The sequence below is a fragment of the Struthio camelus genome, chromosome 2 (assembly GCF_040807025.1).
Source record: "Struthio camelus isolate bStrCam1 chromosome 2, bStrCam1.hap1, whole genome shotgun sequence".
NCBI classification, from domain to species: domain Eukaryota; kingdom Metazoa; phylum Chordata; class Aves; order Struthioniformes; family Struthionidae; genus Struthio; species Struthio camelus.
Genome location: NC_090943.1, coordinates 22895687 through 22914143, shown reverse-complemented (window position 1 = coordinate 22914143; position 18457 = coordinate 22895687). Strand labels below are relative to the sequence as shown.

At 35.8% G+C, this 18457-nt stretch overlaps 1 protein-coding gene across 3 annotated transcripts in view; it reads left to right on the top strand.

The window, feature by feature from the left end:
• The window catches only part of MALRD1 (MAM and LDL receptor class A domain containing 1), a 292727-nt gene that overhangs the window by 116952 nt on the left and 157318 nt on the right, over positions 1 to 18457 (top strand). For all 3 annotated transcript variants that reach the window (XM_068934618.1, XM_009673718.2, XM_068934619.1), the window contains exons 22-25: positions 776 to 932; positions 4316 to 4426; positions 5399 to 5612; positions 13968 to 14215. In XM_068934618.1, coding sequence (XP_068790719.1) covers positions 776 to 932; positions 4316 to 4426; positions 5399 to 5612; positions 13968 to 14215 — 730 coding nt within the window. The remainder of the gene's footprint in view (positions 1 to 775; positions 933 to 4315; positions 4427 to 5398; positions 5613 to 13967; positions 14216 to 18457) is intronic.

The window sequence follows — 18457 nt, the reverse complement described above, 5'->3', positions numbered from 1 at the left end:
CTTTACAGACTTGTTGCTCAGAATTTAGCCAAGTGGATGAATTGAAAAGCCAGGAAATCCTGGTATAAATTTCTCAGGTAAGGACATTTTAAAAAATATAGGTCCTATAGTCAAGTTTGTAAGCTCTTGCTGGTAAGGTTCTTTGTTTCGAGAAGTACTGAGTATGTAGGAACTCCACTAAAGAAAGCAAAATTTTCTCTTTCACCAGCAGCTGCTTTTTATTTTGAAAATCAAGTTTTTTAGAAGCTAAATCCTAGCTACCCAAAATACTAAAACTGTAGTCCCAGTGCTTCCGCCGACATTCAGAGTCTGATGTATACAGTTCCCGGCTACTGATAAACTGCAAAAACAGCCAGATCTTCCCCAGTAGCCCAGGACAAAGAATTTCACCCAATATCTTTCTGTTTCCTGCCTGTAAACTAGGAGGACATCCATGTATGCCCCAGTTGTGTCTAGGTCTCTAATTTCCCTGAGGAAAGCAAGCAAATAAACACAAATAAAACAACAACAACAGCAAACCAGCCCTCAGCAGTATGACACGGTGGGTAAAGGCAAGCATCAGATCTGTTTTGGTTTGCATATCTGTGATATGGAAGTACTATTTCAATGGTTTTGGGGGACTCTAGCAATATTCCGATTAATTATAAAGCATCAAGATACTCAGCTAGAAGGTGTTGTATCTATATAAAGAAGTATTACCATTTTGATATAGCCAGAATGTAATTAGGATTAAATGTTTTCTTTAAATAAAGAAAAGATCTTTTTCTCCGTGCAGGTTTACTGAAGAAGGCTGGTATCTCTTTGCAGACAGCTCGAATGGAGAATTTGGTCAGATTGCCGACATTGCTACCCCAGTCATCTCCCTTACTGGGCCCAAATGCAAAATGGTATTCTGGAACCATATGACCGGTGCAACAGTAGGTTCTCTGCAGGTAAGGATAAGCTTGGGTTTTTTTTTACTGCCTGACATTTCTGTGAGAAAATTCATACATTGTAATTTAGTTTCATTAAACCTAGACTACTAATAAATGAAAATGAGTAATTACTAACACTCCAACACTCCACTGCTCTCAATATGTTATGATCTGAAGGAAGCATTAGCTTGAGTGAGCTGTGGAAAATGTGACTTTTTACAACAGGCTAAAATGATGACCTTTGTACATATACCATGGATGGAGCTTCTGAACAAGAAAAATCCTTGTACTGCACAATAACCTTTGACAATAAAAAGCTTTGGTAGATATGTGAACAGCAAAGTTTTTGGCTGTGTGTGATGGGAGCACTAAAAAGAAATAATTGCATTCAGATTTATTCTGATGAGATTTTGTAGAATTGACTTGTTGTTATGCTATTCTTTTGAAAATTTTAACATATATTCTTCAAAGGTTAATGATACTAAAACAAGCAAAATTGAGATATTTGAGATATTAAACACAGCAAAATTTCTTACCTACAGTCTTTTATTTTAGAATAAAAGCACTTATATAAAAGAAATTTAACTTGTTCAGAAGCTTATTGACCAAATTCCTGCAAAGTGACTGAATAAACAGCAACATTATTCTAAAAAAATTTATGCCATAAATCTGAGTAACTATAATGACACTTCCATTGACTATTACACAATAACAACATCAGAAATTGATTGTAAAAATATTCAGAATAAAATACTTGATCATGTGCACATCCAGAATCAAACTGGTAATTCAGTGAACTTCAAATGCATCCATAAGCCAGGGATGATCTGGCCAGTGTGTGAGAGTTTAACTGTACAAAGAAATTCTCAGTAGCTCAGTTACCTCCAGTTACTCTAAATAACAAAGTGCAATTTCAATAAAAAGCTGGCAGAGTTCAACTGTTTTGAAGATGAAATTAAAATGCAATTTTGATATTAGAACTGAAATGAAGGTTTCCTTGACCCCACATGTGTGACTTGCTAGATGTTCAGAGGAAGCATGTTCTGCGTTTTCATGAATTTTTTTAACCAATTTTCAGCAATATCACTGAATTCTTCCAAGTAGGTAATGCAGATGCTAGGGTACTTGGCAAGTAAACAAATCCTAATTCATCATAATTAGTAGGAGGTCGTAGAATAAAGATGGTTTGTCCTCAGACTTGGAACAGGTTGATTCACTTTGGCTTCTTGTATTTGCTCCAGTACCCAAAGCTTCTGTAAAACCTAGGAACCCACATTACTTGGAAGCAAGTCCACAGAGTGTTTTGTAGAAAGTAGCAGCAAATCCTATCGAGCCGTTTCCAGTATTACGCTGTGAAGGTACCACTCCAAAGGCAAATGTATATACATTTTTTTCTCAATTCCAACATGAGAAACGACTGTTTCACTCTATCAGTTGCGACTTAATGGATTTTAAGACATATTAACAAATCTTTGCATCACAAAATCTTTGCAAATACAAAATCTTTGCTTTTAAACATTGTAAATAATGGCTTTTTTTTAATTTTTCAGTGAATAATGAATGTAGGAATAACCCAGAATATAAAATTATTTGGGTAATCTATCATTATTTTCTTATAAAGGTTGTCAGTATTATATGAATGTGAATCTTTTTTGTGGTTGAAAATCACTGAAGTTCTGTCAGTCTCATCCCCCTTGACCACCATATTTTTAATTTACAAACTTTGATTTTTGAATGTTAGTCTGTATCAATCCATAAAATATCATATAGGACATGTCCAAGACTCTCCATTCTGCTGTTTGCCCGAATGGTTGCCTTGCTGTGTTTCTATAACTTTCTTAAACACTGAGTAGTTGCTGCCTTACTGTGCAACCCCCATGAATATTTCTTGGACCATTTCTGGTTTCTGCTGTCTGACTTGGCCTGGATAACGCCACCACAGTAGAGATGCTCAATCAGAGTAGCTATTTTTTTCAGTAACTTACAATGTAATCAAAATACATAGGGCCTCCAAGTGCCTTAGGGTACAGGGAAGCCTTGGATTTTAATAGGACATAAATTTATGGGCATATTTAGCTCTAAAATTTTAACCTTTAGCATGATATAATAGCAAATCTGGATTTCTGATGAAGGACTTTGATTTAAGGTGTAAACCTTAGTAAGTAATCTACATTGTATATAAAAGTGTGTATTTGTATGTGTCTATATCCCCACATAGTCACAACACATTTATAGCTATATTCATATTCATATACAGTGTATATATGAGTGTAAGAGACTTTTTTTTCTTTTTCAGCACACCTTATTCTCTCCAATAATGTCCATAATCCCTATTTTTTTCTATTATTTTCTTTAAAATTCATGGCTTCCTTGAACAACTTCTTTCTTGTCTACAAAGCCAGATATCACTTTGTTTTCCTGTTCTATTTAATATATTACACCTACTTCTTTTGTTCCTCTGGATTGAAAGCGCTTCAGTGGGAGGATATGCTCTTTGCCTGGCAGAAGTTACGTGCTGTACAGTACCATATACACTCATGGGACTGCATAAATTTTCCAAAAAATGCCATTTTTTTCATTAAGATGAAAAACGTCTGGGCCACCCTAAGAAGATTACACAGAGTAGCAATAAATCCTTGAAAGCAAAGGTGGTTCAGGCAACTGGTGAAGTGATTTTTAGCTCTATGAGCACTAGCTGGAGACACAACTTGACACACTTCATCAAACTTCCCTCTTGTCATTATTGTTAGCTCAGTTGAATTTGGATGGCCCTGGAGGTTAGAGTAAAATATATTTAGGGCTTTGTGCTCATGTGGAAAAGTGTCAGCTTTACCCAGCTCAATGACTGTTCACTGGGGTTAAGAAATTAATGAGTCTTCCATTGTTCAAACAGATGAAGTTTGGCATATGGATGGAAAGAACAGGTTTTTATTTGTAGGGGGAAAAAAAAAGGTTGTTTCATGTAGAATCAGAATATTAAATATATCCTGGAACTGTAATGGTGCAATCTAATACAATCTAATAGAGGCATGTACTATTATATTATTTATTAGTTTGATTTTTTGTGCTATTTTCTGTGCTTTACAAATGGATCCTGTCCTTTTGCTGAGAAATTTTTATTTATGGCTAGCTATTTTTTACTGTAGATAATTTAACGGGATAAATCACTCCAGAGAAGGCCCTGAGCTGAGCGTACACTCCTGAGGAAATCAGAAAAACCTGAAGAAGAATTTTCTTAAAATATTGATTTACACTGTCAATCCTTTTGCATTTGATATTAAATGGCGATATAGGAGTAACTTCTGTCAGAGACCTGAAGCAAAATTGTTTAATCTTAATGAATCTGAGGTGAATTAGCATTGGAAATACTTTTTTGTGATCGAGAGTTATCTCCTTTTCAGGTATTCAGTAAAACTGGTAACATGACTTCTAAACTGTGGACTCAGAGTGGCAGCCAAGGTACACAGTGGAACAGAGCAGAAGTGTTCTTAGGCGTTCGTTCAAGTTTTCAGGTGTGTATATTCTTATTTTATGTGCTTTATAGTCAGTCAGCTGGCTTTAAGTACTTTTGTCTTCTGCATTTTTCCCCTTCTCATTTTTCTTTTGCCCCATACACATACTGTATCTCCTCTTCTGCATATTCAGTAAAGAAACTCATGTTCTTGGTCTTCTTCAGTCTGGGTTGGAGGCAAATCTTTGAAGGGGAATGAGACATTTCTGATCAGATTATGATATCCCTTTTTAAGACAGAGAATCCTCTCTATCCTTGAATCGAACTCAGGTTAGAACTATTCCAATTCCTTCTCCTGAGTGTGTAGTAGAATTATATTTGTTTTATGAAAAAGGAGTCTTGCGCACCATGCTATCTTCAAAATAGGAGCTGACTCCTACGCCTCTTAGTGCCACTTAATCGTGGGTATACCATACTTTGTTGTGGCCTTCTAGAAAAGAGACATCTTGGAACATATTTTAAAATGAGTTACATTATCTGATACATAAAGGTGACTGATTCTGGTTGGCTAAAAATTGCAGTAGCTTGTAATACAACATTATTAGAGAAAATAGTGAGATAAGCTAAAGAGAATGCAGTCATCTGTCTAGGATGGCTTTTAATGAGGCTTTAACATTCTTGTTACATTCGTGGATGACTCAGACTAATATTTTTCATACGTACTTTGCACATGTAAGTGGAACTCTTGCTATTAATTCAAGAAGAGCAGGAACTTGTATCTGTTTGTGTTAGTCACTTTCTTTCTCTTTACTGTACTTGCTTGATGTTAGATGGTGGTCCTTCAATATAGTGACAGATCTGTACAAGCAGTGATACATGCTTAGATAGGCCCTTACTCTGGGAGTAAGGACTGGTGGCTCCATATTGCAGGACTTGAAAGAACCATCATAGTCTCTGTTCTATTCATTTTGTATATATAAGTTTTTATATATCTATCAGTGCTTTACTGAAATATCTCTGTGATTTTTATTAGATTGTTTTCAGGGCAATACGTGGTGTCAGTTACATGGGAGATGTGGCAGTGGATGATATTACCTTTGAAGATTGTTCCCCTTTGCTCATCCCAGACAGACCTTGCACATTAGATGAATTCACCTGTGCCAACAAGTACTGCACCCCAAAGGATAACCTGTGTGATTTTGTAAATGATTGCGCAGATAACTCAGATGAGAGCCCTAACATTTGCAGTAAGTATGGTAGTTATCATAAATAACTGTGCCTGCTGTGAATTGTTAAGGCCTGAATACTGTTGCAGCTCATCAGCTAAGAAAGCAAACATTTAATTATATTCCTTGGCTTTTAGAGATTTTAAATTAGTATTATTTAATATGAAATCATATGATTGAAAGTAAAAAGTGCTGTTAGTTGAATTTCTTAAAATAATTCAGAAAACAGCTGTCTTTAAAAACAGAATAAGTACCTCCTGCTTTCCATATGAAGAGAGTATATTGAGAGTGAAATACCTTAATACCTTTGGGATATGAGGAATGTACCTCCTTTGATATTTAAGGGCTGTCAAGTCTCTTAGCGAATCATTTTAATTTGAATATGGCACAACTTGGGTTTTTACAAGAGAGAACAAGAAGTAGCATATGTAGCACAAGATGTTTTATATCAAATGGATGCTTCTCTGAAAAAATGGATCACAATATTGTTTAGGTATTGCTAACACTTTCCTTTTTATAGTAAAAACTTTGGAAGTGCTCATACAACCAAATCTGAATTGTTTGGTACAATATGGATAGCTGCCTCATTTTTATTGAGCTTATGAACACAGTTCATCAAATTCTCAGTGAATACAAATCTATGAAGCAAAGATGATGTGCTGATACAACACAGCAAAGAGACTATCCTTTTTTGCTGGCACTCCTGTTAACTAATCTCTTGGTGACTTCCACACCAGGTATATCATTTAGCTATTTGGGGACCAGTGCTGATCTGCTACTAGAAATGAAGAGTGTATCAAGTTGGAATTACTTTGTTGAAAAAGATTCTAATATTTTGTAATTTATTTCCTGAAATATTAAAACCTTTCTTTCTGAATTTGGATTCCCTGATTTGCCTATTTCCCATGAGACACCATCAGTCAGATAGAGCCTGAAGCGTTATGAATAAAATGATTCAAATAGGATGTCCGAATTTAGTGTTGCAATCTCTAAATTAAGTATTTCATTCTGATTCCCCATTGGAAGAGTGAAGAAATGAAACAGTCCCATAAGCAAAGTTTTCCAGTGCAAGGTGCTCTCTTACACATTGCTTTTAAGTAAAAAATTGGGTGGAATATTCCTGACTAGATCTTAACAGGGAGATTTACAGCACAGTAGTATGGAGTCTTAAAAGGACAGGGTAAAACTTCTACTGCTCAGAATCACAAAATGGTTGAGGTTGGAAGGAACCTCTGGAGATCATCTAGTCCAACCCCCCTGCTCAAGCAGGGTCATCTAGAGCACATTTCCCAGGATCACGTCCAGGTGGGTTTTAAATATCTGCAGCGAAGGAGACTCCACTACCTCGCTGGGTGACCTGTTCCAGGGCTCAGTCACCCTCACAGTAAAGAAGTTTTTCCTCATGTTCAGATGGAACTTCCTGTGTTTCCGTTTGTGCCTGCTGCCTCTTGTCCTGTTGCTGGGCACCACTGCGAAGAGCCTGGCCCCATCCTGTTGACATCCTCCCTTCAGATACTTATACACGTAATGAGATCCCCTCTCAATCTTTTCTCCTCCAGGCTGAACAGGCCCAGCTCTCACAGCCTTTCCTCATAGGAGACATCCTCCAGTCCCCTCATCATCTTTGTAGACCTCTGCTGGACTCTCTCCAGTAGCGCCATGTCTCTGTTGTACTGGGGAGCCCAGAACTGGACACAGTACTCCAGGGGAGGCCTCGCCAGGGCTGAGTAGAGGGGGAGGATCACCTCCCTCCACCTGCTGGCAACACTCTGCCTAATGCACCCCAGGAGACCCTTGGCCTTCTTGGCCACAAGGGCACATTGCTGGCTCATGGACAACTGTTGTCCCAGGTCCTTTCCAGCAGGTCAACCCCCAGCCTGTACTGCTCCATGGGGTTATTCCTCCCTAGGGGCAGGACTCTGCACTTGCCTTTGTTGAACTTCATGAGGTTCCTCTCTGCCCAACTCTCCAGCCTGTCCAGGTCTCTCTGAACAGCAGCACAGCCCTCTGGTGTATCAGCCGCTCCCCCTAGTTTAGTATCATCAGCAAACTTGCTGAGGGTGCACTCTGTGCCTTCATCCAGGTCACTGATGAATAAGTTCAATAGTATTGGACCCAGGACTGACCCCAGGGTGTCCCACTAGCTACAGGCCTCCAACTAGACTTGGTGCCACTGATCACAACTCTCTTGAAATAGGTATGCTGCTTTAAATGTCCACAACATACTGGAGAGCTTTAGGTTTCTTTTATTGGTGGTATGTCTGCATTATCTATTTAGTAAGGTAGAAATAAATATTATAGCACTTGCTGAAAACATTCCTTTTTGCAAAAATGGTAATCCATTTTTTCTTCTATTTTGTGTATAGTGTACTTTATATAAAATATGAAAATATTTCCATCAGTTCCTTTTCATTCTCTAACTATTTCCCCGTTCCTACACAGGAAAATTGTTAATTATAACTTCATGAATAAGCATGTTTTCCACTTTTCCTTGAATTTCCTACTATTCCTTTTCTGGTCAAAGACATTATCTCTGTGAGAGATCTTAGGGTGACTTCCCTGCTGTCAGTGGTCCCTGACCTCTTTTCACTCCCTTTAAAGACATTAACAGATTACTTTTTTTTAGGTTGTAGATAAGTGCAGGAGAAATCATCTCCTGTTTTCCATAAAATTGTCTTTAAAAAGATGATTTAAAAATGCATAAATTGTGGCCACATTGCTCCTTTAAATCTTGATGTATGAATCCACAATTTAATTTTCCTTTAAAGAAAACTGGAGGACCTTGTAGACAGATCTAATCTTTGGTGCACAATAAATAATTCAGCAGCTCACTCCTGCTCTTAGGAAATTTCTGTTAATATACAACTTTTTATATTCATTTCTTATATTTTAAAATTTGATTATCAGGTTAAGATAAACAAGATGAGAAAATACCTGAAAAATACTTCTTCAGGGAGTATTCCCCTTTGTAAATTTGGTGGAAGAGCTGTGGAAATGCCTATATAAATATATTGCTGGCATATAATGCCAATATATTATTCACTCCTTCTGTTGCTTTGAATTAAGACTATTATCTATGTATTCACTTCAGATTGCTTTTTGAAAGAGAAGAGGGTCCAAAAAATAATAACATAGAAAATATGTGTTTACATTTCCAGTTCTGTGCATGTGTTTTAGCAGAATAAATTATGAATCTGGCTAACTTTGTTTCTATTTTTAAGACATAAAAATAAATCATCCCTTATTGCTGGTGGCTACACACATTTGCAATACTGTAGGTTTTCCTTGCAGGGGGGAAATTGTTAATTTGTTATCAGTGAGATAGGGGCTTTATAAGATTAGATTTGAGCATGATTATCCTGTTGTTTTACTACATGGCTTCTCCATGAATGTCTCTGTGTAAATATTAAAGCAGAATGATTACTCCTGCAGTCTCAGTCCAGAATAAGGACTATAAAATAGTCAGGATCAGTGGCTTAGTGGCAAAGAGAAAGACTTGTGAAAAAAAATTCATGATCATAAAGCTGTTTTCTTTTCAATCACTATGTCAGTTCTCCAGGAGCTTAAGACAGGAAAACGCTTGTATGAATTTTGCTATGTTAACCCAACGTTTCTAGTTCCATAACTGATGATGAGATTTCAGCCAAGCTTCAGGTTTGGGGTTGATGGGTTTGGACTAACTGCTGATGTGGTTTAGAAGAAAGAAAATTTCTATCATTTTGAAATGTAAACTTAAAAGGAAAACAACAAGAATTTTAACTTTGATGTTGCAGTTCCTATAAATATTTATGATTACAAAGAAGATGGGTTCCATTGTCATCACAGTGTTTAGTTTTATGCTACATTTGTTCTATTCAGCCCTTTTGATAGTCAAAAAGATTTTATGTTCAGGTCATAATCCAGGAGTGTCCCAAAGCCAGTTTCTCAGCTAGGAGGCATTTTCCTAGCTTTCTGAATGTAAGCCTTGTGTTCTAATTAACACAGAAAAAAGTTAACGCTGTTTTCACAGTTCTTCATAAGACAGTCTTCTTTCAAAGAGAACCTAACTGTGAGATGCACAACTTTCCGCTCTTTGTGATATTTTTTCATTCCATGCAGCCATCAGAGCAGAGTTGTTTTACTGCTGCTGAAGCAAAGAACCTTGGCTTGAAATCCTCAACCTTAGAAATCTGAGGAAGCCTTTAGCAGGCCAAAGCATGATAGATCAAAGCAGAAACAGGCAGTTTTGGCCAAGCACAGCAATTGTGTATAAAAGACATGAGAACTGCAGTTTCAAGATATCTCCAAAGTAGGTTTTAGCAGTAGACCTTCATGGACCACTAGCTCTAGCTGTAGATGCTGTTGTTTCCTACTTGCACAGAGCAATCATAACTTTGTTATTGAAATCCTTTTGCGCTAGGTTAAAAGAATCTAGTCCCTAATCTTTGCAATATACCTGTTACAGCATATTAGTAGGACTATATCACAAGATGATCTCACTAAGTGTAATTCACAACATCTAGGCAGAGCTGAGGCTGCTGAGATATGAACTGCACATCCTAAAGCTGTTAATTACTACTGAGAGATCTGTGCCTTGCTTTTATTTCCTTTGTAGAGAGCTGTTTTTAGTTAGATGTGTGACCTTGGACTTCAGTGCTGTAACGTAAGTCAAGAACACATTTTAACAGATACACTGAGAAGGAGTCCAGTGTTTAGGAATTATTCCATGACTGCTACTGAATGAGTGATTCAGGTTTGGAGTTTTCTTTAAATGTTGTAACATCACTAGTACTATAAGTGCATGAGAACAAAAATATCCACAATGATGCTGGAAAAGTAATGGGTGGTAGCACTGCTTCAGCATTGTCTCGAACTGCCAGAGTCCATCTTATGCAGTTTGAGGATACTAGTGCATGACAGCAGGACCTCTGAAGCAGCTCTGGTTGGACTGAGATGTGCATGCCATCCTGAAGCAGAAATGGTGTTTTATGAGATCTAAGAAATTAAAGTTTGTGAAAAAGGCTGTAGGCAGTAGTGATTTTCCAGACGATTTTCCAGACTGAAATGAGTGCCAGTGCAGGTGGCTGCACTTGTGAGATGTTTGGTTTTGTCTGCACCTGATTAATGTTTCGTTTACCTCACCAGTGTGCTTCTGAAGTGAATCTCTCAGCTGTTTTTATTTACCATACGATGAACTAGTTTCCTTTCACTAGAAAATAAATTGAAAGATGAGCTCAAGGAGGGCATCTAAAGCAGTTTAACCACTAATGGTTGTTCATCCCACAAGATCAGTCTAGAAGTTATCTGAAGATATCCACCTAACCACCCTATCCGGCATGCCACAATTTCTTCAGTGCTAGGCCTTTTGCTGTACAGATATGCTCCTATAACTTTGTACTGCTTGTTCACATAAATATAGCTTTTATTACCCTGAGATGTATGAGTTCCAGCTTGCTGCTCTTGGATAGTTTCATTCAGAACAGTGTTTATTTCAAAATACGTAAAATAGATTTTACATTAGGTAAAGAGTGCTTATATTAATTTATTCAACCAATTACAAAGGGTCATAGTGACCTTGTGTTATGTGTCCATCAGAGAAGAAAAGTTCTTCCAGTTCATGCGCATGTAGCATCTCAAGCTTCTAGGTCATACACAAGGGAGAAGAGAAGCATCAAAAGCATGAAATGCCTATTTCTATGTGAAATAGCTCGATAGGGAGTGGAGGAAATTCATGTAAAACTCTAGATACAGCTTCTGGGATAAGATGCACTGGTGAGAGAAGAGAACCTTCTGCCTTGTCTCAAGGAGGAGATTATTCATTTTCATGTTGTTTAAAGGGAATTTGTATAAAGGAACACAGCATATTATCAAGTAGTTAGACTTTGTCATCTGATTTTCAGTTTCTTTCTTTCTGTATTATGAAAATAATACAGAAAATAACATTACTTAATAATGTCTTTAAAATAACATTACTTAGTAACCTAGAGTTTCCAAAGCATTATTTTACATTATGAAACTGGCAAAAAAAGTAGCATAGAGCTTTCATGTACCAGCTGCAGTTCTCAAAAGCATCTTCCTCATTAATTTTGCCAGCTAACAGGAAACTCCAGAGTTCAGAGTTCATTTCCCCAGTTGTAGACTGAAATTATAATTTTCAAATTGTGCAAATACAAAGGGTATAACTTAAAATAGTTTAAATTTTGCTCCATTTGATTGCTTGTTTGGTTACAAAGATTCATTAGGTCTTTTGTGATCAGTATAATGCAAATCATATATCTACTATTAAGATTTTCTTAAATTATTAAAGTCATCTAATAGACTAATTCATTACCCATGTGTCACCGCTTTACAGACAAAACGATTAGCTTTGCTTTTTCACTTCATTACTCAGAGTTCACAGTTTCTCGTAGACGTGTCTGCTACCCAAGGTTTAACACACAGGTGTAAAGTCCTCTGCTGTAACTTAGGTTTCTAAGCAGGCTACCTGAGATGTCTTTTTTCTTCAAAGTAAAGGCTCGCTTCCAGGCTGAGGTTCATATCATTTAAAGTTATTTGTTTAAGTTAATCGGATAAATTGTCTTGTATATATGCCTTTTTTTCTCTACAGAGAAATCCTACAGGGACATCTACATTTAGATTAAATAATTCACACAATATGTAAAGCATTAGCAGGGATATTAAATGCTTATGTACTTTAAGGAACATGTCTATAAAATAATGTCTTTAAAATAAAAGTTAGTTGTATGCATGAGTTTTTTTATTGACTAGAGATGAAATTTGTTAAGTAGTTGAAGGAATTTCTTTAATTATAATCCTGAAATATGAAGGGACTAAATGATCACATGGTAAAAGATGAGGATTTATGAGTTTGATAGGCAGTTACATTCAGGTAAGGTAAACTATAATTATGTTTTGAATAAGTGGCAGGGCATCAGGGACTTATTTTTTTATTTAAGATGATAGTACCATATTTGCAGACTAATTTAGAAAATAGTGAGGAAATTTTTGCTTAATAGTCCATATTTTAAAGATAAAGTTTCTAGCTTCTTTTTCAGCCACGTGACCTCCACAAGTTAAAATCTAAGAAAGAAAGCTTTTATCTGATTCCAGCCTCAGATTTTAGAGGTAGCTGTATTGTTTTGGTCCATGTGTGGACACCATGGATGTTAACTTCTTGGCTTCATTACTGAGACTTCTGACCATTTGCCAATTAAATAAAGCTACTTTTAACTTGCTGAACTTTATCAGACCCCAGAAGAGGCTCAGGTTTTGTTTATATTTTAGGAGAAAGCTTTTGTCATTTTTTACATTGTCAGACCAAATGACCCATTCAGTTTCCAGGTTTATCTTCAAAGCACTTTCCTTTCCAGCCATAATAGTAAAAATATTCAGGGCACAGCTGAAAGTCTCTTGAAGTCTCTGGCAAGACTCCAGCTTATTTCAGCAAGTTTAGGTTTGCTTGGTAATCGTTATAATGAGGTTATAGATGCATACAGGGAACAAAAATATGTAACTTAAACTTTTGTAATAGTGTAATTGTCTTAACCTTAATTATGTGCAGAGTTGACTTACCATGCTGGCTGTTTTGACTTTCTACTTTGGAAAATAGCTATATATGTCATATAAAATCAACCAATTAAGTCAGCTTTCTTTTTTCCCTAGGCATTAAATTTGAGAAGTGCAGATAATCATCTGTGTTTGCATATTGGCTAATAAAATGTGCGTGTGAATTCTTTAGGAAGCAAACACTTAGAAAAAAGTTAGTTTAAACAAGAGGTTACTGAGGAGTCAATGATTCTATCAGAAAAATCTAATTATTAAGAGGTTTTTTTAACAAAAGTAAACTAACCACATTTAGATCCAGCTCAAAGTTATCACACCTACATTTGGGTATTAGCTGTTTGTGTTTGCATGCAGGCTCTGACTCTGCAGTGCTCAATACGGTCATTTGGGTGGGATTCTGTTCCCTAACTATTTATTATCCCTTTCAGCACTCTGGGGATAGCCTTAAACTGCTTCTCCAAAAACAGGCTGATTTTCTGCCAATGTCTTAGATTCCCTAGGTAGCCTGATAGGTCACCAATTGGCCTCTACCTCTAAGAGTCTAAAGAGAGAGTCAACTCGCTATAAAATAGATTCAAAAAGAGGTTACTTCTCTTCCTAGAACTCTGTTGACTATAATGGGAGTGTAGACACCTACCTCGTATATACGCAGTTTTATCCTATCCCATTATTATATCCTAGAACATTAAAAATGCTCTGTTTAATAAATTGCACGGGTGTTTTTTCTGTGGAAGCATTTTTTTCATGGACAGTTTGTGTGCTAGGTTATAGTTCATTCTGCATAACTAAATTTTTGAAAAAAAATCTCTCTTTGTGCGTGCAAATGTCTTTCAGGCACATCTATTGGGCGCTGTGATTTTGAGTTCGATCTTTGTGACTGGAAGCAGGATGAAAATGATGACTTTAACTGGAACCTCAGAACTAGCAGTACTCCAAAAATGGGCACTGGACCAGCTGGTGATCATACCTTGCAAGAGTCATCTGGACACTACATTTTTATAAAGAGTTCATTTCTTCAGTTGCCAGGACAGAAAGCCAGGATTTCTAGTCCTGTGCTAAGCAGGAGGAGTAAAAACTGCAAGGTACATAGGGGTATGGTACTTTGGTTTCTAGATTGCACCAAGGTAATGCTCCTAAGACAGATAAAGATAATCATGGAGATTTTTTGAGAAAAACAAGCAGGTTGTAGAAGTATCAGGGCCTGATTTTATTTCCACTTTGAAATCATAAGAAAATATGCATCTTTCTGCCAACCACTAGAGAAAAAGAATTATTTGTATAGGTAATTAAGTACCTTGTGAGATTCAGGTGCAGCATTTTCAGGGTGAAGTTGGGAAGCAGTTTCTAAAACTGAAGAACTAAGGGGGTAAAAAAACCTAAAGAAGAGGTAAGGAATTACAATGTAAAGTTTTTTCAGCACTGGAATTGAAATGAGGAATTAATAGGGTAGTTGAAAGGAAATGTGAAGACATGAAGAGCTGTTTAAGGTGTATGTTGCCCTGGAATCGAGGGTAAAGAATATCATGACTACTGTGAGTAAAAATAGCATTCAGGCAGCATTATTTGTATACATAAATTTAAACACAGAAAATCAATATTTTGCAATTAACACATGAAGATCTATCTGTCTGATAGGGTAACAGGAATGTTTATTAGCTATCTAATTTTATGCAGTTACCTGTACTTTAGATCAACGGCTCTTTCATGTTCTGACGATATAATGGCCACTTTGCACTCCAGCGTTTGGAGCACCTTCACTACTAAGGATGGTTGGAATTTTTAGCCTATCCATTTGTGGGAGATACTCATCGCATAACTTTCTTGAGAGACAATACTCATGTCTTTATTTTTATAGAAGATATAAAATTTTATTGAGTTTATGCCTGTAAAACAGGATATTTAATCCTTTTATATTAGATTTCTGTGCACAGGAGTCTTATTTTGCGAGTTTACAGTTAGTCAGCTACTGAATCTTGCTGTAGTAACTGGATCTCTCAAGCGATTAATCTTGATGAATAGGATTCATTTTTTAAAAAGCCTTTGAACTGAACCAATTACATGATCATAGCAAAGTGCTCATCAGACTGAAGGCTACCTTAGCCTGAAATAGTCCTAAACAGATTTATTGCATATGCAGATGACATCTACACTGAAAACATCCAGTCTTTTACCTCTAGGTCCATTTATCTCATATTCACTATTTATGAGGCAAATGAAATACTGTTAAGAGTAATACTGTCTGAAACTCGGTAAGAGTTCTGATTGGTTTGAGATTTCTATTAAGGTTATTTGATTAAAATTCTTCTAGCCTTTTGACAATTCCTAACCCCTTTATAGATGAGGAATTCAGGAAATGTTAAACAGAAATGGTCTAATTTTGTAATATAAATAACACACAAATAATTTCAATTTGCCAAGGGCAAAAATTAATCCAGCCATTATGAAATAATCTCACAATTTGAGCCATGAGTTCATGTTTTCTAAGTTAATTTTCTAAATCCCTTAATGTATTAAAAAAAAAACAAGGAAAATTCTACTTGCTTTAGCTTGGAGACTTTTGCTTTTTTCATTCACCCCATATTTTAAAACATCTCTTTCCCAACTTTTTCTGTTTTTATGCTTTAAAAATAACAGTTCCACTGTTTAACTTCTATCTGCAATCAATAAAACACATACCCCAAAAAATCTGGAATAACTAAATGAAAAGTTCATATCTGAAAGTTTATTAAGTATCACACATTATATCCAATAAAATGCTTGAAGCATAACTGTAAGAAAAGCTTACTTTTTCGTATCTAAATACAATTATAAAAAAATGGGAATTTCCTATATCGAGGGGTGTTTATATGTTCCATTGTCAAAGGTTCTACATCCATAATAAAGCCTGCAACAGTGAGTCATATTTATGACATTTGATAGTAGTTTTCAAAAGTTATAACCAGTTCTGAAACTTCCTTTACAAAATGGAGCAAGGGAAGTAGACTTGCCAGTAAAGGAGATTGTATGAATGAAAAAAATACGTTTCAAGATTCAGAACTTCAACTTGATTTTATTATTTCCTAGTATTTATTAGAGAAGCAGATGTTATATCCTATACTATAGCAGACTTAAAGATAGGAATCTTAGGCCCATTTAGGTCATTGAAAAATACTTATTGACTTCAGTGGGAAGATTTTTTATGCAGAGAAAACAAATATACATCAGAAAGTATAAAGGGAGGTACATGAGGAAACAGGATCATTTGTATACAAGGCTTTTGCAAATCAAACTACATCTTCAAAAAGAATAGAAAGGCAAGGGAAATACTACAAACAGAAAGAAAGTGAGACTATGCCAAAATAAATACATGAAACAAAAGGGAGAATTCAGAGTCAAACTGTCAGTGATATATAATTATATTACCTGGAAATGTCAGAGAAAGTTAACCTTGCAGAGAAACTTAAATATCCCCTTTGGATTAGTGTTCACTGCAGGACATTATGAAGAGATAATACTTTGACTGCTGCTCCTTAGAACTGATGAAGATTAAACATTCTTAGGGACTGCAGAGCCAAAAGAGGTGGTGTTGGAACAAAGTCTAAATTTAAATTGCAGTAAGTAACCAAGAGCAGATGGTACACATTGAGGATTCTGAAAGAATTTAAGAATGAAGCCAAAGAGTTGTAATCAAAAATACGAAATATGTCACTAAAATCAGCATTCCCTTAGAGGATTTATGTAGAGTGTTTTTTGTTGTTTTTTGTTTACAAGTATTGTATTTCTTGTGTTTTCTTGCATTGTAACCTTGTTGGGTTTATTTCAGTATCAGAAAATTAGTTACAAAATAAGGAGCCGGTAGTTATAATATTTTTTTTTTAATTTCAAAAATCTAGGACATATTCTTCAAGAGAGACCTGAAAAGATTAAGCAGCCAAGTGATGATGGCGACATTCTGGGAACCCTGGAAATCTAAGATTAGAGAGCTTGTCTAGGTTCTCATTGAAAGCGAATTGAATGTGGGGTTGACTTGTTCACATGTGTGGTAACAGAAGCCTCGTTCAAGCACAGATCATATGCATAGGGCCCCAGTCAGTCCTAAAAGGACTTGGGTACATGCTAAAAACTAAATTTGTGCATAATTGTTTTCAGGACTGACATTACCAGTGTATAATATACCCAGAAAGGGTGTGATTGAACAGAAGACCAGTATGTTGACTCCTACATACAAAATCATCCAGTGTAGTTGAGACCAGGGTACTGCAAATAAATGTGAAGCCTTAAAAGTAGTATGGAAAAAAACCAGCAACAAAAACCAGATGAAAGGTCATAAAAGAAAAGATAAACATACAAAACAGTTTGGCTACAGCTCTTTTCAAAACCACTAATCAGGAGCAGTGTGGTGGATGGCTCTATGAAAATATCTATTCGAAATATACTATTGATCAAAAAATGAACCAGAGTTTAGCAGTAGTAAAATAGAGACTATATAGTAAGTATTATAGAGAATAAGTAATATAGAGAATAGAGACTAATCCTAAAAATATGAAAAGCATTATATAATTTAACGATACACATATATGTATAAAATAGAGAATCTTTTTAAAGAAGGATTTTAAGGGAAAAAGAGTAATCACAGGATAAGAAATGAGCAGATGAATAGAAGTATTTGCATACGAACACTGGCTGATAAAAATTAAATTTTACTACTTCATTGCACAGGAGACCTTCTGAAAGTGTATATAATAAAACTTTCAAAAGAATTGTAACTCAAAGCCTCTGCTGGCTTTTCTGTTCGATAATTAGAGAAAATCGATTAAATATCAATGTGGGCTTTTTTTTTTCCTTATAAAATAGTATATTTACACAATACAAAAGACTGCAGAAGCTTATGGAATCCCATAGCACAAGGTAACACAAAGGAACATGATTTTACTTTTACATGAGTAACACAATATTCGCTATTACGTTTTTATAGCTGTAATAAATAAGACAGAATCTTCCTTCTTCAGGGCTTGTGCCATGAGTGAGACTAGGAAGAAATTTGAGCTGTAGACATGTTCCTGCATATTATAGCATGAATTGCTTTATTTCAGGGTCTTACATCATTCTTGGAAATATGCTGATCTTTGTCCAAAGAAGGATATTGAACTAGATCAGGAAGAACAAAGGGATAGTTGTATGTGATCAATATAATACTATCCCTTTGTTCTTCCTGTCCTCTTGAATTGCAAATGGCTTACAGAAGCAATTAATGGTGACTAATCTTTACCATGTTTTTTTAATCTTCTGTATGTACTTGATCCTACTTTAGTATTTTATATCTCCTCTTTCCCTTTTTTTTCTCA